The sequence below is a fragment of the Muscardinus avellanarius genome (assembly GCF_963383645.1).
Source record: "Muscardinus avellanarius genome assembly, chromosome: X".
In the NCBI taxonomy this organism is placed as follows: Eukaryota; Metazoa; Chordata; class Mammalia; order Rodentia; family Gliridae; genus Muscardinus; species Muscardinus avellanarius.
The window spans coordinates 131,108,146-131,129,939 of NC_137792.1; the positions used below are offsets into that span (position 1 = coordinate 131,108,146).

At 43.3% G+C, this 21,794-nt stretch overlaps 2 protein-coding genes across 2 annotated transcripts; both read right to left on the minus strand.

The window, feature by feature from the left end:
• Nucleotides 1-8,294: 8,294 nt before the first annotated feature.
• On the minus strand, nt 8,295-8,681 carry LOC308279128 (protein BEX1-like; the record flags this gene model as incomplete). Its single annotated transcript, XM_080719094.1, has 1 exon — nt 8,295-8,681. One exon carries the CDS (start codon nt 8,679-8,681, stop codon nt 8,295-8,297), a length of 387 nt encoding a protein of 128 aa, XP_080575220.1.
• A 5,049-nt stretch (nt 8,682-13,730) lies between these two features.
• NXF3 (nuclear RNA export factor 3) lies at nt 13,731-21,295 on the minus strand (the record flags this gene model as incomplete). Its single annotated transcript, XM_080719043.1, has 15 exons — nt 13,731-13,784; nt 13,893-14,031; nt 14,278-14,466; nt 14,957-15,029; nt 15,594-15,636; nt 15,732-15,847; nt 15,963-16,021; nt 16,143-16,250; nt 16,391-16,446; nt 16,533-16,598; nt 18,549-18,665; nt 19,894-19,971; nt 20,095-20,199; nt 20,294-20,377; nt 21,215-21,295. 15 exons carry the CDS (start codon nt 21,293-21,295, stop codon nt 13,731-13,733), a joined length of 1,368 nt encoding a protein of 455 aa, XP_080575169.1.
• Nucleotides 21,296-21,794: the final 499 nt, after the last annotated feature.

Sequence of the window (21,794 nt, forward strand, 5' to 3'; positions counted from 1 at the left end):
AGGAGAATTCTACCTCCAAGCTATACCTTCAGCCCTATTTTTTTATTCTTTATTTTGAAATGGTCTCACTAAGTTGCAAAAGCCTCACTAAGTAGCTGAGGCTGGCCGCGAACCTGTGAGCCTCCTGTCTCAGCCTCCCAAGTACTAGAATTACAAGCATGCACCACCACCACTGATTTAAGATGTTTACCCATTACTAGCACTATATATATAAATTAATTCAATATGATTGAAGATGTAAATGTAAAAGCTAAGAGTACAAAACTTAGAAGGAAATGTAAGTGTAAATCTTTGTGATCTTGAACTAGTCTACAGTTTAGCTCTTTTGCCAAAAGTATAAGCAACAAATAAAGAAATAAAAACTTTTACACACTAACAGCCACTTTTAAGAAAGAGAAAAGACAGTTGGGCATGGTAACACACACATGTAATCCCAGTATTTGGAAGGCTGAGACAGTAGGATCCATATTTGAAGCCAGTCTCAGCAACTTAGTGAGACCCTGTTTCAAAGTAAAAAAGAAAAGCTCTGGGGATGTAGCTCATTAACAAATGCCCCTGAGTTCATCCCACAGTATGAAGAGTGAAAAGACAATGTAAGAATGTGAGAAATGTTTTCAAATCATGTATCATGTATCTGATAAGTGTCAAATATCTAGAATATATAAAATACTATTACAACTCAACAACAAAAATACAAACAAACCAATGGGCAAAGGACTTGAATGGGCATTTTTCCAAAGAAGATATTCAAATAGCCAATACGCATAAGAAAGGATTTCAATATTATGTCATTAGTAAATGAAAATCAAAAGCATGATGAGATCTTAGTTTATTTCCACTAGGAGGCTGTAATGAACAACAATGAATGCTAGCAAAATGTGGAGAAATCAGAACTCTCATACATTGCTTATGGACATTTGAAAAGGTGCAGCCACTGTGGGTAATAGTTATGTGGCTCTTCAAAAAGTTCTTCATAGATTTATCATAAGACCCAAAAATTCCAATCCTAGATATATACCCAAGAAATTTGAAAGCACACTTTCAAACAAAAATATGTACATGAATGCTCTTAGCACCTCTATTCATAATAGTCAAAAAGTATAAATAATTCATGTCTCTTAATGACAAATAGATGAACAAATGTGATATATCCATATGATAGAATCAGATGAAGTGCTGATATATGTTACCACATGAATAAAATTTGTAAACAGGACTAAGTAGGCCAAATACAAAAAAATACCTACTGTGTGATACCATTTGTATGAGCTCTCTAGAATAGGTAAATTCATAGAGACAGAAAGTAGTTTAGAAGTTACTAGGGACTGTGTTAAGTGGAAATGAGGAGTTATTTTTTAATGGGTAGAACTTCTGTTTGAGTTGATATTTTTTAAAAAGCTTTAGAAATAGAGGTAATGGTTGTACATAATTTTGGTTTTTTAAATTTTTTAAATTTTTTTATTGGTGCATTATATTCATACATCATATTGGGGTAAAAAAAACTTGTGTGTGCATACATGTACACATCACTGATTTAACCCCTACCCAATTCCCACCCCATTCCCTCCCCATCCCTACTTCCCTTGCTTGGCTTAGTGGTTGACTTCGATATGTTTAAGTACATTGTGTGTTTTAGAGATTTTCCTTCCCCCCCCCTCCTTTCTACTCCTTTAGGACAATGTCTTGTTTGTTCCTCTATAGGATTTCTTTTTTCATCTAGAGTTCCTCCTATGACCCATTTCTCCCTAACTCCCACATATTAGGGAAAGCATCTGATTTCTTATTTTTTATGACTGACTAATCTCACTTAGCATAATGTCCTCCAGTTCCATGATTTCCCTGAAAATGATTTAATTGAGTTTTTTTGATGGCTGAGTAAAATTCCATTGTGTACATATCCCACAGTTTTGTAATCCATTCATCTGTTGATGGACATCTTGGCTGGTTCCATAGTTTGGCTATGGTGAATTGTGCAACTATGAACATAGATACACATGCATTAGTTTGGTAGTTTGGTTTCCTTCCTTTTGGGTAGATACCCAGAAGTGGTATTGCAGGATCAAATGGTAGTTTTGTTCCCATTCTTCTGAGGATTCTCCATACTGTTTTCAAAAGTGGTTGCACTAATTTGCAGTCCCACCAACAATGTCTTAGAGTTCCCACTTCTCTGCATCCTCGCCAGCATCTGTTGTTGTTTGTGTTTTGAATGATTGCCATTATAGTTGGAGTTAGGTGAAATCTCAGGGTAGTTTTGACTTGCATCTCTCTGATTGCTAGTGATGTTGAGCATTTTTTCATGCATTTATTGGCCATTTGAATTTCTTCTTTCGTGAAGTGTCTATTTAGTTTGCTTGCCCATTTTGTTATTGGATGATTTGTTTTAAGTGTTGAGTTTCTTGAGTTCTCTGTATATTCTAGATATTAGTCCTCTATCAGTGGTGTAGGTGGCAAAAATCTTCTCCCATTCTGTTGGTCCTCGATTGAGGTTCTTGACAGTTACCTTTGCTGAACAGAAGCTCTTCAGTTTCATGAAATCCCAAGTATTGATTCTCTTTTTAATTTGTTGTGGCTTTGGGGTCTTGTTGAGGAAGTATTTATCTGTGCCTATGTGTTTCAGTGTTGTACCTATGCCCTCTTCAAGGGGCTTCAAGGTCTCTGGTTTGATTTTCAAGTCTTTGATCCATCTTGAATTGACTTTTGGGTTGTACATCATTTTGAATGCATCAAACACCACCAGATTCTATAATTTAAATGGTCAATTTTATATCTTGTGAATTACTTCTTAATTATGAAAGGAAAATAAAATTGTGATACAGAAAAGCCAGATGCACAATTATAGCAAAATATTAAAGTTAATATTTCCAATTGGTGAAATTATAGGGCACTCATATATGATTCTTTATATTTTTTCTCTCTAAATATATCTAAACGTACTGGCATTGATTATACAATAAAAAGGGAGAGGCCGCAGGAGTGAACTTGCCTCATGCCAGGCTCCGATGCTGGCCATTGGCCCCTGCACCAGCCTAACCCCTTGGCAGGATTCCAATCCCGGCCTCGGAGGCCCCAGCACCTGCCTAGCCTCACGGCAGGCTCCAATGCCGGCCTCGTTGGCCCCAGCACCGGCCTAACCCCTCGGCAGGTTCCGTTCCCGGCCTAGGAGGCCCCAACACTGTCCATGTCTCACGGCAGGCTCCGATGCTGGCCTCGCTGGCCCCAGCACCGGTCTAGCCCTTTGGCAGGTTGTTATCCTGGCCTCGGAGGCCCCAGTACCGGCCTTGCCTCTCGGCAGGCTCCGATGCCAGCCTCGCTGACCCCAGCACCGGCCTAACCCCTCAGCAGGCTCTTATCCCGGCCTCAGAGGTCCCAGTACCGGCCTTGCCTCACGGCAGGCTCCGATGCCAGCCTCGCTGGCCCCAGCACCGTCCTAACCCCTCGGCAGGCTCTTATCCTGGCCTTGGGGGCCCCAGTACCGGCCTTGCCTCAAGGCAGGCTCCAATGCCGGCCTCGCTGGCCCCAGCATTGGCCTCACCCCTCGGCAGGCTCCAATCCCGGCCTCGGAGGCCCCAGTACCGGCCTTGCTTCATGGCAGGCTCCGGTGCCGGCCTCACTGTTTGGCCTGTTTTTCGACACTCTCACCAACTATTATTTTAAAATTACATATAATAAACCTATACATGTGTGTAATAAAGTACAGAGGAAATTTTAAAGATACAAAAGTACCTATCACACAGATTTTCCACCTGCTCATATTCGACATTTTTCCTTTAGGTTCTCATACTATCATACTATCTCACAACAAATTCACTCAATTTATCAATAATAATTTTAAGTTTCCATGTTGTAGTACTGGCTCCAGTGGTGGTTTGTGCTCCCAGGCTTTCACTCCAGTAAGCTGTGATTTTTATGTACATCTGTCTTTCTCTCGAATTTGGGGGAACGATTTGTCCTTTGACCTAAATTCTCCCATGATCTAAAAACTTTAGATTTTCATTTTATCAGGCTTTTGTTGTTGTTATTCGTATGGTTGTGAGAATGCTCATGAATACTTCCAAACTGAACTGGAAATCAAAAGTTGAAAAGTATAGTTTTAATAAAGAAAGACAAAGAACAACATCAATAAAACAAAGCAATATCCTTTTTGTTTTCCTCCTCCTCCTCCTCCTCCTCCTCCTCCTCCTTCTCCTCCTCCTTCTCCTCCTTCTTTTTTGCTTCCTGGTCCTGGATGTTGAACCCATGGGCATTCTACTTCCAAACCTCTCTACACCCTGCCCTTTTTATTGTTTATTTTGAACCACACTTTTACTAAGTTGTTGAGGGTCTCGCTAAATTACCGAGGCTAGTCACAATCTGTGATCCTCCTATCTCAACCTCCCAAGTACTGAGATTACAGGTGTGTGTTGCCACTCCCAGCTAGCACTCTCCTTTCTTATAGTGACTTAAAATTGTGATACAGCAAATATCAAAAAGCTTACTCCTGTTTGAGATATATATGCACAGAGGGAAAAAGATTGTGGAAGGTTATACTTCAATGTTTACTTGGCTGATGAGTCACTAATTCTTTAATTCATTCTTTCACTTACTGTGTTCTTATGCAGCATCTACTGTGTGTTAAATCCTGGTAGCTCAAATCAATAATCCAATGCTAGATCTCTTTTCTGAACCCAAATATTATCTTTCTGAGACATCAAAAGAAATTGTTCCAATATCTGATTTTTATTAGTTCAAGATTGTAATTTTCAAATTTTGAAAACCCTTAGATTTTCTTTCCTCTGATACTTCATAGGTAGTGTATTCCAATGCTGAAATCCACCTGGGGTAAATAGTTTCTTCACCATGGAATATTGCCACTGATTTTTTTTTAGTACCTTATTTCAGTAAGCCAAACTCTGTAATGACCTGGCAGAGAACATTTGGGAATTTACCAACAAAGGAGGGAAATAAAGACATACCATGAAGAAATGTGTATGCCCTTGATGAGTTTGTTTCTCAAGAAATTTGTAAAAGAAGAATTAAAGAACATGGGATGGCCAAGTGTGATGGCACACGCCTGTAATTCCAGTACTTGGAAGGCTGAGACAGGAAGATTGCAGGTTCGACACCAGCCTCAGCAACTTAGCCAGGCCCTCAACAACTTAGAAGACCTTGTTTCAAAATAAAAACTAAAATTGGGCTGGGGATGTAGCTCAGAGATTGAATGCCTCTGAGTTCTACACTTAGGACCATGTGCATACTGATACAGGGTCTCACTAAGTTGCAGAGGGCCTCACTGAGTAGCTGAGGCTGGCTGCAAATCTGTTATCCTCCTGTTTCAGCCTCCCAAGTACTAAGATTACAAGAGTAAGCCAACACACTCAGTTTATGTGCTTTATAAAATTAAGTGCTAATATTTGCTGAGCTTGATATGTATGATAAGCATCTTTCTAAATATTTCGCACATTTTGCAGATAAAAGAAATGAAACTAAGTATGGAAGTTAAACCTTTGTTCAAGGTCATAGAACCTATAATTGGTCCTGCCAATATTTGAACTGGCCTGTCTGACTTAAAGTCTGTGCTTCTACAAACACTCTTTAAAATTCCTAGATGTTTTCATGCCTAGACAATTTCATTCTAAATACTTACATTACTGCGTACAGCTGGTCTTTATCTACTTTAGTCTATTTTTCATTCATCTTTCACTCCTTTAAGACCATCATACATCTTCTTTGCAACAGATGCTCATTTCCTCACTTTCATGTTTAATTTTCCTTACTTGACAATTTCCTTGTTTTAATCACCTTCATGAGAGAGGTCTCTGAGCCAGTGGTATGCTCTCAACAGCTAATAGTGACCATCTCTTCCCTTTTTTGTGGCACTGAGGGTGGAACCCAGGGGCACTCTACCTCCAAGCTCCACCCCTAGCCCGATTTTTTTATTCTTTATTTTGAAACAGAGTCTCACTGAGTTGCAAAGGACCTCACTAAGTAGCTGAAGCTGAACTTGAACTGCAATCCTGTCTCAACCTCTTGAATGCTGGGATTACAAGTGTGCGCCACCACACCCAGCTCTTGCACATCTCTTCTTAACTGTCCATTAAGTGACATCATATTGGCAACTGTGAATCAACTGTAGAAGGAATATTTACACAGTGAAAATAGGTCAGCACTACAAATATTTCACATTTATCATATACAACTGCCTTTGTCAGATACCTGTTAGGGTCTCTGATTTTTTTCTGTCTGAGGATAGCTGTAAAGGGTTAAAAGGCTTACATTTATTTTTGCTCATCTACTTTTTCCTTTAATACTATAAAAACTATATTTTGGAACCAACCTTTTACAAGACGTTCTGCAGATGATTGCATTGATTTATATTGTGGTTGGTGAATTTTACTTCTCTCACATTCAAAAGATAATTTTATTTTTCAGTTTTATAAATTCCCCATGAATGTAAATTATTATTTTCCTTTAAAATTTTTTTGAATATTCATTAATTTATATTTCCTCTGAATACATTTTCCTCACTGGGCCAATGGAATGTAACCTATGAACATAAACTATTTCTAATGTTAAACTGTTTTCACTATGTAAAGATTATTATTACAGTATTACCATCAAAAACTCTTTAGCTCATTCTGTACTGCTTTTTGCCCTGTTTTTGCATCTTTTCTTCTCTCCCAAACCACCTTTTACCCTACATTTGTGACATCTGTTGATAGTTCACTTCTCTATACTCTTTGAAATTTGTCCTTGGGTTTGTACCTGTTTCAGCTTCAAGCTGCTTAAGATATCTCCAACATCTGGTTCACATAGGCATATTATTATTGACATTTTCTTTCCTGAAGCACTTCACTTTCAGATGACATAGATTGGAATCCTAGATGTTCTCAACCTTTTTATTATCATACTCACAGATAATTTTTTATCCATAGAAATAGAAAATCATGTCTGTTGTCTAGCAGATCTACCAATTTATAGCTCTCAGAGACATCCACATTTCCAAGATTGAGGTCTTCTGGACCCACATTACATCCTCCATCAACTTATATTATTCCCACAAATTTGGACTTCATGAAAAAAAATACTCATTTGTGATAAATGCCACATCGTATTCAATTAAATTAGATGGCAAAATGACTTCATATGCCTATTGGTTCATCCTATTATCGCAGTTTCACATTTCCTCTAATAGTACTGAAACATAACTTTTCATTGTATTTATTCAACCACAAGAATGATTGGTAATCATATGACTTATGCCGACATCTTTCCAACATTTTAGCCTGGAAGCCCCTTTTCTAGCATTTTTTAATTTTAGAGTTAAAAGGGTTATTTTGCAAATCCAATTAAATATAACTGTTTTGCTAAGACTTCTGCAAAATGCATATATCAGAATATCAAATGACTTTTTGGCTACTCTGTTTGTATGATGCTCCTCCATGACACAGGAGCTTTTCTTTTAGCCTTTTCTGGACTTTCAGAGTCTGTAGCCCCAGGTCTATATTACATCTGAGATTCTTTTTCAAACACAAATGCTTCCCACTTCTCAGTACAATGTTTTACAATAGATTGATTCTGTCAGTTTATAACCTGAAATATCCAATAGTGTTGTTCAGATACCTAATTTGTTTTGTGTTCATTTATACAGTTTGGGGTTAAAAATTATGAGACCATTGAGAATTTGAACACTGGCATTAAGAAACTGTCCATTTTAATGTATGAAAATGGTGCTGTAGTTGTGTTTTTAAAACATAATTATCCTTTTGAAATACACTGTATTGATTACCTATCACTATGTAGCAAATTATTCCCCCCTCCAAATTGCAGTTTAAAACAATTCTTTATAATCCCAAGATTCTGTGTGTCAGAAATCTGAGTGTGGCTATTCTGGGTGCTCTGCCTCAGGTCTTATATGAGGCTGCAATCCAGATGTTACTAGAAGTGTTTTGAAAAATGGGAAAATACATAAAAGAAAATAAAAACCCTTACAGTTTCACCACAAAGAGATCAACACTAATTTACATATGTGGCTATTTCTAATATATGAGATTTTAAGGAAAAATACAGAAAATGCTTTTTAATTTGCTTTATTAACTTCACAATATATAATGAGCATCTTTGCATGCAGTATGTAAAACTCCCCTGCTGACAGAAACTTACAGACTGGGTCAAACACACAACATTCAATTAGAAGCTGGTAATAGGAGACCCACAAGCAACAGGTAACATCAAAAGGCTTACAACAAAGTTCATCACGAATAGGTAAGTTTAGGAAGCAGGGGTTTCTCTGTTAACTTCAGGGAAAACATCAGTATTCAGGGCATAAGGCAAAACTCATCATGATGGTCATGGTGAGGGGGGTCAGTGCTCACTGCCCGCAGGCTATGACTCAGCTGCCTTTCCCTCAGCTTTTCCATGAGCTGTCTCACTTCCTCCCCAAACCTTTCCACATTCTCCTCTCTCATCCTAGCCTGAGGCTCCCCAAGCCTGTGCATCAGGTCCCATCTATAGCGCAAGATGGGCTGCCTAGCACGGAATCGCCTACGATTTCCTCTAGGCACACAGTATTCGACAGCTTCCACAGGGAGGGCCACAGGCTCCCCTTTTTCAGTATCTGGCTCCTTTTCTTTCTTTTCTTCATTATTCTTCTGGCTATTTTCCATGTCGATATTTTTAACTGCTTGTTCCTCTTTGGGTTCCATTGCTCCTAAAATACAAAAGGTAAGAAAAGGTACTGAATGTTTGGTGGCCAGTTCAGCACCAAGGACAGAGGCCCAACTACTCACTTTTCACTATTTAGTGCTCTGGATCTCAACGAGTTTTGTTTTAATTTCATTTTTCCCACCTGAGAGGTTTTGTGCGCCCTCTAGGGGGCCCCCAACCTGAGCCCCTCCCCTCTTCCTGTCTGTTCTCCTCCTCCCCTCGCCCCCCAATCGCTGCCAAACCACCATTTTCCCTACCCATCCACCCCAAGATCACGACAGGCAGCAAAATGGAGGACAGGGTGGGGATGGGGGTTGTGGGGGGGGTCTCAACCTGCGCTCTCCCCGGCTCCCCCCGAGCCCTGCCCCGCGCACCCACCGACCTGGGCCTATCCTTGTCGCCTCCTGTTCCTCGGGATTCTGGCCGCCGCGACACTCGGCCTCGCAGACCTGCAGACAAGCCGGGTGGGAGGGGGGGTCGGGGGGCTGCGGAGGCCGAGGGCGAGGGCTCGGCGTCGCCGCTGCCCTGGGCCCCTTCCCCACCGCGCCCCAAGTCTCCGCTTCCCCCCGCCCCGCCCCCGCAGCGTTCGTGGTTTTCCTGCAGCGATCCCAGGGTGATCTCCCTGCGCTCTTCTGGCTCTGGTGCCCCTCCCTCTGGACCCCAAACGTCTCAGCACCCCCATGTCCGGGAGCTGCTATTTTTGTGCGCAATAATGCTGGTGCGTGGAGAAAGCTGCGGGGCCGGCCGGCTGCTCTGCTACCCTGCGCCCGCCCGCCGGGGTTCGGCAAGCTGCTGCCCGCCTGGCCGCTGCGGCGCCCGGGCCCGGGGCCCTTACCTGCTCCGCTTCCCCCGGGCCCGATGCCAGCCCGCCGTGCGCAGGGCAGCGGGGAGCTGGTGGCCAGACGCGAGTGACGGCTGCACCGAAGGCTGCGTCGCTCTGCAGATCCGGGTCACGTGAGGGCCGTGCGTCATTGCCGAGTTTGCCCTCCTCCCCAACCCCTGTACCAACCGGTGGGCAGTCAACAGGACCCCCTTCCGCGGGCACAGACAGCCTCCACTTCCAGTCTGTGCACGGTGCCCCAGTGTCCACTGCTGTGTCACTCATCTCGGTCCTCTCCAATCTGAGGGCCCACAAGTGGCATCACCATCTTGTGGTTGGAGTTTGCTGGTCTCTGGTTGCCATGGTGAATCTATGCTCCTACCCCGCAGGGTCCCACCTCTAATCTTGGCCCTGGCCCCTGCTGCTCTCTTATCCCTGACTATATATGTGCTTCCTAATAATTTTCTTTTATAAATTTACCCTAAAAATTGGAAATTATGAAATTTTAGTTTTGAAAGAAATGGTTCAGCCTAGAAATGTAAAAAAAAAGTTTTCTTCATTTCTTTTATATTATAATGAACACTGACTAAATGTAGAAAAGCATTTGCTGACAACTAATTTATGAGTTGAAAACTAACAGTAATTATTATTGATGGCTTTGAAGACCTAAATGAAGGAAATACCTGTGAGATTAGGCAGTTTGAGGACTGCAGAGACAGGCAGAACATACCTGCTTCACAACAGGTGAGGAAGGTATTGGTTTTCCCACCACCATATTCCAAACCTTTCATTGATATTAGAGACAGGATCTTTCAAATTAATAACTGTAGTTATGAAATCAAATCAAATAAACCTGGATATACAAAGATTTAATTGGGGTTTCAGCCAAAGAGAATAATTTGGGCTTCAGTTCAAAGGATGCGGCACTAATCAAGGTACCAGTCTGCTCCCTGAATAAAGGGAGATGCAAGCTTTTATTGATTTTCTGGTACAGGCTAAACTCCAGTAATTTTCCTTTGGCCAGAAACACAGTTCCAAAAGATGTTTCTTCTTCTCTTTTATGGTTCTGGAGAATGAACCCAGGGACATTCTACCTCTGACCTATACTCCTGCCCCTTTTTATTTTGAAACAGGATCTTGCTCAACTGCTGAAGCTGGCCTGTGATCCTCTGAACTGGAATTACAAGCAGGTGTCAAGCAGAGAGATGCAAATCAAAACTATCCTGAAGCAGGGTACAGTAGTGCACACTTGTAATCCCAGCATTTGGGAGGCTGAGACAGGAGGATCATGGTATGCTGACAGCCTCAGCTACTTAGTGAGGCCCTTTGCAACTCATTGAGACCCCATTTCAAAATAAAAAATAGGGCTAGGGGTGTAGCTCGGAGGTAGAATGCCCCTGGGTTCCATCCCCAGTACTACAAAAAAAAAATGAGCCAAAGACCCAAAGAAACACCTCATCAAAGAAGATGTACAGATGACAAATAAACATAAAAGGATAATAGACCATCAGGGAAATGCAAACTAAAACACAGCAATACATACATGAAGAGATGTTCAACATCATTAGCCATTAGGGAGATACAAATCAAAACTATGCTGAGATTCCATCTAACCCCAGAGTGGCAAGCATAAAGAAATCAAATAAAAACAAATGCTGGTAAGGATGTGGGGAAAGAGGAACTCTTACACTGTTGGTGGGAGTGCAAAGTAGGTCAGCCGTTATAGAGAGATCAGTGTGGAGATTCCTTAGAAAACTGAGAATGAATCTACTATATGATCTGGCTTTACCACTCCTGGGTATCTTTCCAAAGGTGTTGAAATTAGAAAACTACATTAACATATGCATAACCATGTTCATAGCAGCACAGTTTGTAACAGCCAAAATATGGAACCAACCTAGGTCTCCATCAACAGATGAATGGATTGCAAAATTATGGGAAATAAACACAGTGAAATTCTACTCAGCAATAAAGAAGAACAAAATCATGTCATTCACAAGAAGATGGAAAGACCTGGAAAACATTGTTAAGTGAGATTAGGCAAGCACAGAAAGAGAAGGGACATATGTTTTCTCGAATATGCCCAAACTAGGGAGTATTAGGAATACCAGAGGGACTCCAGAAAATGGAGGGGAAACCTCAGCAAAGCTGAAATGGAAGGCTAGGAGAGGAAGAAGGCTGAGGTTGATTCATGGAGGAGCTATATTTGAATATATGTAAAAGTATGAATGCAGCGTGGTTAACCTGGACACTCATTGTTGGGAGGCAGAGAAGGTGAAGTGAGGGGTGGGAGAGGGCACCAAGCACAGTTTGAATGTATGCAATTTTCAATATGATCCACATGAAAATAAAATTCAAAAAATAAATTAATTCTTTTAAAAACACAGCAAGATATCACTAAAGTATTAGAATGATCAAAATATCGCATCTAATGCTAACAAGGATGTAGTTATAATGCTAAATGGTACACTTTCAGCAGAATCCAGAAATAGAGATGAAATGATCCAGGAAGAACTGTGGATAACCCTCTTATCTGACAGCATGGATCTCTTAACATACAACAGAAAGCCACAAGGTTTTTGAGAATAATTTTATACCACTGGAAACGGCCTGATGGGAACAAAAAAAGAGACAAAATAAAGAAAGGCTGTCATATTTCAAGAAAAAGAATTACTCCCAGCACAGAGCCATGAATACAGAGGCCATAGAAGGTCAAGTCATAGAGGGTCATTCTCAGGTTTTGGAATCTAATAATGGAATTTGCCCTGCTGGCTTTTAAACTTGCTTGAACCACTGACCTCTATTTTAGTGTGTGTGTATGTGTATGTGTGTATATGTGTGTGTGTGTGTGTGTGTGAGAGTGTGTGTGTGTGTGTGTGTGTGTGTGGTAATGGGCATTGAAACCAAGAACATTCTACCTCTGAGCTATACCCTCAGCCCTATTTTATGTTTTATTTTTAAGCAGAGTCTTGCTAAGCTGCTTAGAGCTTCATAAGTTGTTGAGGCTGGTTTCAAACATATGATCCTCCTATCTCAGCCTGCAAAGTACTGGGATTACATATCTGTACTACCACATCCATCTCCAGGCCGTCTTTCTTCCAGATTTTGAAAGTCTGACCTTTGCAATTATGAGAAAATAAATTTCTGCAGCTTTAAACCATTCAGTTTGTGGTATTTTATTATAGCAACTTCAGGAAACTAATACATAGATGAGAGATACATGCCTGCATATGCATATACACACAAACTCAATGCATTTTTCTAAAAATAATCTTTAGCTTCCTTTTCTAAAATAGTATCTCAATAATTGTAATTATGTTTTATAGTTTCTAATAGTTGAACAGATTTTTTCATAGGTTTATTGGACTTTAATATTGCTTCTAAGAACAATTCATGTTTGATATAAGTTTCCCTTTTACTGCTTCTTTATATGCCAAGGAACTTAATAATATGTCAGTCATGTAGGTGGACAATCTTCACAGGTTTTCATGTGCCCTTTAATGCTATTTTTCCTCCAAGGGATTCTTCTTAAATTTATCTAATAAATTTATATTATTCTCTACATGAAAATATTTGACTAATGCGCTAGAGGATATCAGTGCCAGGGTTTAACAGGATTAAGAAGTACCCTCAACCTAAGAAATCACATATCTCCCTGGATCTCAGCTCTGGCCTAAGTACAGGTTCAGAATTGGAGTTTCTACTCCACTCCTTCAAGGGAGCTTCTCCCTGTGATTATCCCTTTCTCCTCTGTAGAACAGAGATAGTAATACTTGCCTCAGATTTTACAGGGATTTAATAGACAACGTCACTTCTTTTTGGTGTGTATGTGGAACTGGAGATGGAACCCAGAGGCATTCTACCTCCGAGCTACATTCCCAGCCCTATTTTTTATTCTTTATTTGAAAGCAGGGTTTCACTAAGTTGCAGAGAGCCTCACTAATTAGCTGAGGCTGGCTGCAAACCTGCGATCCTCCTGTCTCAGCCTCCCAAGCCGGCGCCACCACCCCCGGCAACATCACTCTTTTTAAAGATAAACAGAGATTCTGGGGATGGAGAAAATTCACAGAACTAGCCCTTTAGATTGATGATAATCAGCCCTACAAATTACCTTAGGTTTTTCTGGCCACTGCTAGGACTACCAGTTTAGTCACAGGGAAATACTTATACTAGAACAAAACACAAAGATGCTGAAGATAAAGATAAAGCATTTCTTAAGGCTTTGTACTCAGGATCCTGGATGGATCTGTGCAAGGGACTCTTCTGGGGTCTTGCCCTTTGCCTAGAGGAAGTGAAGGAAGGAGTTGAAAGATTAGAAGAGCCAAGAGTCCTGGCCTCATCCCCAATCCACCTGGCTTCTGCCCACTTGGCCTGAATTTCCAAACCTCACCATGGGGAGAGTAAGGGCTTGCACAGCTCTGGTGTAATCGTAGTGGTTGTCATGAAGGTACCTAAGGTAGAGGAAGAACAGGAGACATCCATTAGGACCCAAGAGGGGGTACTCTGGCGGAACAATGATATTTCTTAATCTATGTAATGGGGCAAAATTCTGGAAGCAAAATATCTCTCAATAAAAGAACAGCATCCATGGAATTCAGAGATGTACTCTACAACTCTTAAAAATGACTAGGTATCTTACTATGAGCTGAACTGGTAATGTTGAATGAGATAATGAATAAAATAAAGAAATAAAATCAATTACCTGAAAGTTCCCATGATTCATTCCCCTGCTCCTCCCATATCAATCCTAATTGCCATGTACAACCTATACTTACTTCTGAGAACATGCAAGATTCATCCTGGACTGGATGGAGAAAGGCTGCACCATTCTCTTCAGTTCCTGGGAGGGGGCAGGCACAGAGGTGAAGGCAGGTGTAGGCATAGGCATGGAGATGGGGAAGGCACTCTGGTTCCCTTGGGAGCTAGCATCCCGCACAAACAGCTTGTCGTTGACGATGCACAGGCTGTAAGAAAAATGGGGCTTCAGATAGCTGGGAAGATATCCATCCCCATAAGCCCAACAACAATCCTCCCCCAACAATAATCCTGCTTACATTGCTCAGCAATCAGATTCTTTCCCATATGCCTTCTATGCCCAGCTTTCTTGGCTGGTATTCATTAATACTCCCACAGAACTCGCCTTTGGAGATTGTCGATGAGTTTCACTAGATTTATAGGTTTACCTATAATCAGGGAATGCTTTTATACTTGAATTTGCTTTTCAAAGTACAAGTGAGTAAACATTGAAATCATCATTTTCAGGGGAAGATAGACAGGTCATATAACTTGGCTAAGGTCACAGAATAAGTAAGTATTGCATCAGAAAATAACTCTTAAGCACTTGACTGTCTGTTCTCAGTAATACTGAGAACAGCCCCAGGTCTGCACCTCCACATTCCCACACTGCTGGCCCTGGACTGGGAAGATCACTTGCACTTTTAAAACAGCACTCACCTGGAATTGCTGCCAGGGATAGCAATGAAGGTCCGCATGAAGGCACAAACACAGCCCTGATAATTCCCTTCCACTTCAAAAACAAATAACAGCAGTCCTTTAGAATCACATATGCTATACACAATTGCACAGCATTCCCCATTCAGGTTATTTTACTGAAAGGGGCCAGACCCAGACAATTGATTTGGAGTAAGGTATGTGTGACAGAAGTGGGGAAGACAATAAAAAAAAATACTCCCAGTGATGGGACCCCCATTAGATGTCAGGCCCTATGAAAAACACCTGAAAAGCTGACATAATTCCTGTCTCACAAAGGCCAAAGAGATGAGTTTTATTGACCCTGGTTTTCAAAAGGGGAAACAGGTAAAAAACCTGGCCTAAGGTCACAGTCTAAGAAATTGGGAGGAAGGCCATCAAAGTCCACACTACTGTGTCCCTAACCCCTGCGCTGCAGGGAAGATAGGCACAGACCTAGTTGAGACCAGGACCGTCTGTGGGCAGAGTGGGGGCAGGAGAACACTGGGGGAAGAACAGGGAGGAAAGGCCCAGATTCAGGGAAGCAGGGAGAGTTCTGGGAGGGTGCCCCCCCAGGGGGAGGGAGCAGTAGCAGATCTCGGGGGACTGTACCTATACGTACCTTCCCTGAACACCCCATTGACAGAAAAGCAGAGCATTTTCTCCTGAAAGGGAAGAATGCAGGAGCTCAGGATCCTGGATAACTTCCTACACACCTCCAGCTTTCTGGCCCAGCCCCCGGGAGGAGGCAGGAGCTCACCGACTGGAACCACATGTCCACCACAAAACAGGTGAAGTCATGCTCGGTTTTGGGCAGCCCAACCAGAGAGTCCGCAATGTCACGTTTTGTGTGCTTCAGCAGCTGCACGCACAAGTCTGTAGAGGGCAGAAGCGAAGATGGGTGGGCTGCCACGCCCCGGCCCTTGTCCCCTGTGATTGTCCCGTTCTCACCCCTCCTTGCCCTTCCCAGTCTTCCCCATCACACACTTACAGGGATCCTTGAGCTGCGTCATATTCCTGTTGTATTTCAAGTACTCACACAGGCTGCTCCTAGGAGAAAAAGAGGAACAGGAGGAGGTGGTGGTCCAGCCAGCGCGGGCGTTTCTGGGAGCTGCCCGTGTCCGCTGCGAGCCACGCTACCCCAGATCAGAGTCTGAGCTGGGATACTCACGGGGCTGGGTCCCTGGGGTTGAAGGTAACGGTCAGGGAGAAGCAGGCCTCGTTGTGGTAAGCACTGAGGAGACACCGTCGATCTCCATAGTCGTAGATCAAGAAATACCTGTGGGGGAACAAAGGGGACAGGCTATCTCTGTGGTTCGGGCCCCAAATGAGACCTGAGAACTCCTCTGAGCAGACCAGTGCCAAGAAAGCCCAGCCAGTCCCAACTCTCCCCTTCCTCAAGGTCCCAGGGGAACTTACTCCTGCAGGAATTGAAGAACTAGATTCTTCAGTATGTCAGATTCAAAGAAACTTCCCTGGAATTAAAATAAGTGCTCAAGATTACAACTGTTACCCTCTCTTTGTGTATCACCTAAAATTCTGCATGATTCTCTCTTATCACCTGGCAAGTTGGTAACCTCTTCTGGATTTCAGTGCCACAGAGAGGTCTAGGTGACTGCTGGCCATCCTGGGGAATGCAAGAGGATTTCATTAATATGGAGAAGGGAAGTAACATTGCATGATCAGAGAAAGGGATGGGTCCAGGAGGGTATGATCACAGGTCAGGTATGAAAGGGCCCTGGAAATTACATGGGCAAGACTTCAGTTTGTGCCATGAAGTCCCATGTGGAAAAAAAGACACAGCCTTTGTCAGAATTCTTAATGGGTCTTTATTGCTTCTGCCCATACTGTTGAGGTTTAAGATCAGACCTAAAGAATTCCAAAGAAGTTTTGGGATACCATCAAATCAAATTAGAGGACTCAATGATTGAGGAATACACACATACCAGGCATGATAACTTGGGGAATAATTCCAGGATGGAGCTGCCAAAAAAAAAATCAAAACAACCTGATTTAAATATTATGCAATGTACACATATACTGAAACATTACACAGTAACCCAATTAAATACATACAATTTTTACATTTGCATGTAACACTTGAAAAATAGACTTAAATTTTAAAAAATCTAAACAAAGCAGACAAAACTAAGCAAAACTGTGAAACTGTCTTTCATATGGACTTCTCCAGAGGGAGAGTTTTCTTTCCTTCTTTTTCTTTTCCTTCCTCTCCCCCCCCCCCAATTTCTCTTGTCTCTTGTCTCTCTCCTTCCCCCTGGATAAGTCCTACCCTACACTGCCCTGACCCCTCTTCTCCGGGGCCACTAGAAGCCATATTGAGGGGTCCAGGATCCAGGGTGTTGAAGCTCCCTGGCTTCCCCCTCCCTGCCTCCCTTACCTTCTTCCCCTGAGACCCCATAGAAGGCTCTGCAGGGAACAGGGAATGGAGTGGGAGCCCAGAGAGGGCCCTGCTGCCTCTATGGCTGTCCAACATTCTGCAGGGAAGGGGGTGTAGCTTGGCCAGGACAAGGCCAGGTCATCTGCTTGTCCCACCCCCAGGAAGCTGGGCCAGGGAGGTGAGCCAGGATGCCTGGCTCAGAAGGCCAGGAGGGAGGAGCGGGCAGGGGAGGCCATGGAAAGGGTGGGTGGGTAGGTAGGAAAGGGAGAGATACAGGAGACACAGGAGAGGAGAGACAAAGGAGAAACAAGATGAAGGCCAAAGGAAGGGAAGACACTCAGCGGGGTGGTAGAGTCAGGGGGTAAGAGAGAAGAAAGCAGCTCCTCCAGGTCCCCCCCCCCGCCGCAATCCCACAGGCTGCCACCCATTCCTCTTCCTGTCCCTGGCTGGCCCTCCAGCCCCAGGCAGGCAGGAAAACAGGGAACCCGCTGGCTCAGCTCACTGACTGAGGTGGGTCCTTTGCTACCTGTGTGAGCCCAGTGTCTGCCCCCCAGGGCCGGGTCCTGCCCCAACCCCACAAGGGATGGAGTCTGGGCGGGCCCCACCTCATGCTCACCAGTTTCTACCCAGGAGCTCTGTGCACCTGTGCTTGCCCGGGGAATCCTACTTTGTCTTGGGCCGCCCATGGCTCCTCTGAGGAGTCGACTAGGTAGGATGAGGAGGGGTGTGTGTGTGTGTGTGTGTGTGTGTGTGTGTGTGTGTAGGGGGTTGGAAGTGTCCCCCAAGAGGCCTGTCCTCTTCTGCTTCCTCGACCTCCTCTGCCCTCTGCCTTCCCCTCCTGCCTGGGGGAGGGGGGCAGCCCCTCTGCTCAGTGATCTCAGCCTTTGACCCAGGGAAGCCGGGTCATTCCTCCAAAGGGTATATAGCTCTCATCCATAGTCCAAAGCAAGGGATGTCCTGGTAGCAGTCATACCCGGCCCCTCAGCACTGGGAGGGTGGCCTCCAAATCAGCCTTGGACAAGCGGGGGAGGGGGGCTCTGGAACAAGGGAAGAAGTGCTCCTCTCAAGACTTTGAAGCCAGGGGAAGAAATGCTCCTCTCACAATATGGGAGGGAAGAGAATGGGACCTGTGGGTCTCCTGGAGGGTAGCTCAAGCTCACAGAAATTAACAAAAAGTACAACTGACTTTATGTTGCTGGATTTATCCAGGTAGGTGGTGCAAAGAGAATTCCTGACTGAACGCATGTCTTCTGGCTTCAGTCCCTTCTCCTTGTCCACAGCTCCAGCAAATTTCACCTGTAATTATGAGGAGTAATACATGACGCAGGACAGAGAGCCAGGAAGGCCTTGCATCCCCAGTCCCCTCCCTTGACTTCCCTACCTCTTGTCTCCACCCTCCTCTTTTCCCTTCAAAGTATAATCTGAGTAGCTGGGCGTACACTTGTAATCCCAGCATTCGGGAAGCTGAGACCTGGAGGATCGCGGTTCACGGACAGCCTCAGCTACTTAGTGAGGCCCTCTACAACTCAGTGAGACCCGGTTTCAAAATAAATAATAAAAAAATAGGGCAGGGGGTGTAGCTCGGAGGTTGAATGCCCCTGGGTTCCATCCCCAGACCCACAAAAAAAAAAAAAAAGAATAATCTGAGTATTAAACCTCAGCTCAGTTTTGATATCCAGGTTGTTTATACTGAGGTATTTTAGCTTAGGATCAGGCTGCCTAACCATTTGGTAAGGTTTGCTGTGGCTTGGGTTCAAGGTCAAAAGCTATGATGAGCCAGGCATGGTGGTGCACACTTGTAATCCTAGTGCTTAGGAGGCTGAGACAGGAGGATCACACAGGTTCAAAGCCAGCCTAAGCTACTGAGTGAGGCTCTCAGCAACTTAGTGAGACCCTGTTTCCAAATAAAATATAAAATAGGTCTGGGAGTATAACCTGGAGGTAGAAAAGCCCCTGGGTTCCACCCCCAGTACCAAAAAAAATTCAAAAGCTATGATGAGGCAAGTGTTAGAGTGAGGGCCCTGACAGATGATATCAAATGCCAATTTGACTGTTCGCTGATCTGTCCCACTCATCTTCAACAACAACATTAAGCCTGAGGTTTCACCTTGGGTATATTTTCCTCAAGGAAATGCAAGGAAGTGATCGTTTGCCTTCCAGGATTCGGTACTGTTTCAATAGCATGGGCCATCATGTCTTCAGAAAGCAAGAGAAGGGAATTAGAAGGCTGAGAGGGACCTGGCAGGTACAGTGCCAGGTGACAATCCTTAACTATCCTTTCCAGGTAGACCCCTCTGCCCTCATCTGCCCCAGTATTATAGCCATCTGCCATACTTGCGTCAAGAGAGAGACTCTGGATGTCAAGAACTTGCTGGGAAGCCTCACATCGTTTGTCCACAGTTAACTGCAAAGTCAGAGATGGGGTTCAATGGTGCTGAGGCTGAGTTGGTACATGAGCCAACAGATGTGGGATGAAGAGGTGGGTCTGGCTGTTGGTACACAACTTGTCTTGAGGCTATATTACCTTTGTCTGCTTTACATTTTCTGGCTTCATCTCCTGCACAGAGCAGGGTGCATCAGAGGGGCTGACAAAGATTGATATCTGCAGAGAACACATGAGGAGCTGAGTTAGAAGCAAATATTCTAAACCCCAAGATCAAGCAGACCTTGCCCTCGCCCTGCCTTCTTACTCTTCACTAGCTCAGGCCATACCCTTGACACACACCTTCTCATCGTTCTCATCCCAAATCTTGCCACTGACATTCTTCAATGCAAAGGCGATCCTGGCATTCTCAACAAAGAACTGGGCCTGCATTTTTTCATAGTGAAACTACAGCAAGAGGCATGAGAATAATAGAGTATGAGTATCATCCAGCCTTTCATCTACCCTGTTTCCTCCCATCCTCCTCACTGTCCTCTCTTACCTCAACTGCAGTGAAAGGGACACTGCATTGACTCTGAATCAGATTCAGCAGCCACTCCTTGTCATATTTTATGCCAAATGGAATCTAGGAGCAACAGAAAGATGGGAGAAAAGATTGACATAATGGAATTAAAGATTAAACTCAAGAATATTCCTTTCATACCTTTTCTTGGGCTTTTAAATAATTTTTAAAGATAGGACAAATTCTATTATTTTTAACTTTTATACCAGACATGGATTTCCTAAATACACCTGTATACCTGTATACCTTCTTTTCATTCATACAATTTTCTTCAAATAAACAATTTCAGATTGTGTGTGTGTGTGTGTGTGTGTGTGTGTGTGTGTGTGTGTTTTACTGGGAACTAAATAGAGGAACATTCTACCTTCAAGCTATTTTTGTTTTTGAAACAAGGTCCCACTAGGTTACTGAGAGTCTCATTAAGTTGCTAAGGCTGGTCTCAAAATTATGATTCTCCTGTATCAGCCTCTTAAATACTGGTATTACAGGTGTGTACCATCACACCTGGCTAATTTCAGATATTTAACTTAAAGTTTCTTTTATAAAACCCAAGATATCTTATCCAAGGCAGACCTGGTCTGCTCCTCTGACAGGGACCACAAAAACCCAAACCCCCAAACACGACGTTTTAGCCAAACTGAGAAACTGAGTGTGGAACTGTTCAATCTCTTTAACATTGGTTCCTTCCTTTGCTGGTATGCCACTTCCATTCTCCCTGTAGTCAGCCCCCTCTCTGTATATTGTCTCTCTGAATTTGCCCTTATATGATCTAGTAATAAAAAAGTAGATTACCAACTCCTCTTCACCTAGAAAAGCACCTAGTGTCTCTTCACAAACCCCATACAATTCCCCCTGCACTTCCTCCTCTGAATATTGAGTCCATTTTGCCAGAACACTCACTGTGATCTTGAACCAGTTCCATAAGGTCTGAGCCTGCCTCTTCCCCTCCATTCTCTCTGGAGGTTTTTGCTCTCTCTCCATGGTTTGATCTTGTTTATATAAATTGCTCCACCGATGATGGGATGGAATGGCATAGGGAGTGCTGTGGGGAAGTGGAGAAAAGGAAGTTGCCCATGTAGGCTCAGAAAGTATTCTAATACCCCAATTTACCCCCTGGTACTAGGGTTATAAGTTTGTTCCATCATTAATCTGGTTCTAGAATTCCTCACTCTGCAAGTTTGGGGAGAAGAAAGACTTATTTAACTACAAGGTTATGTATTTCACTGGCTGGTGCATCCCAGCCATACTGGCTAGTCACTTACTATCGTACTGGGGAGTCCACGTGGCCATCACTTGTTTTTGGATCTCCATCTTTTTGCTGGTGGGATGAAGTATGCATGCCAGGACCAACTCGATCAGACCAGTTAGGAAATCTCCTTCGAAAAATACCCCAGCATCTCGCTCTTCTCTGAAGAGGGTTAACTTGAGAATGATGCCCTTAGATGGAAAACAACAACAATGTGGAATACCAGAAAAAAAT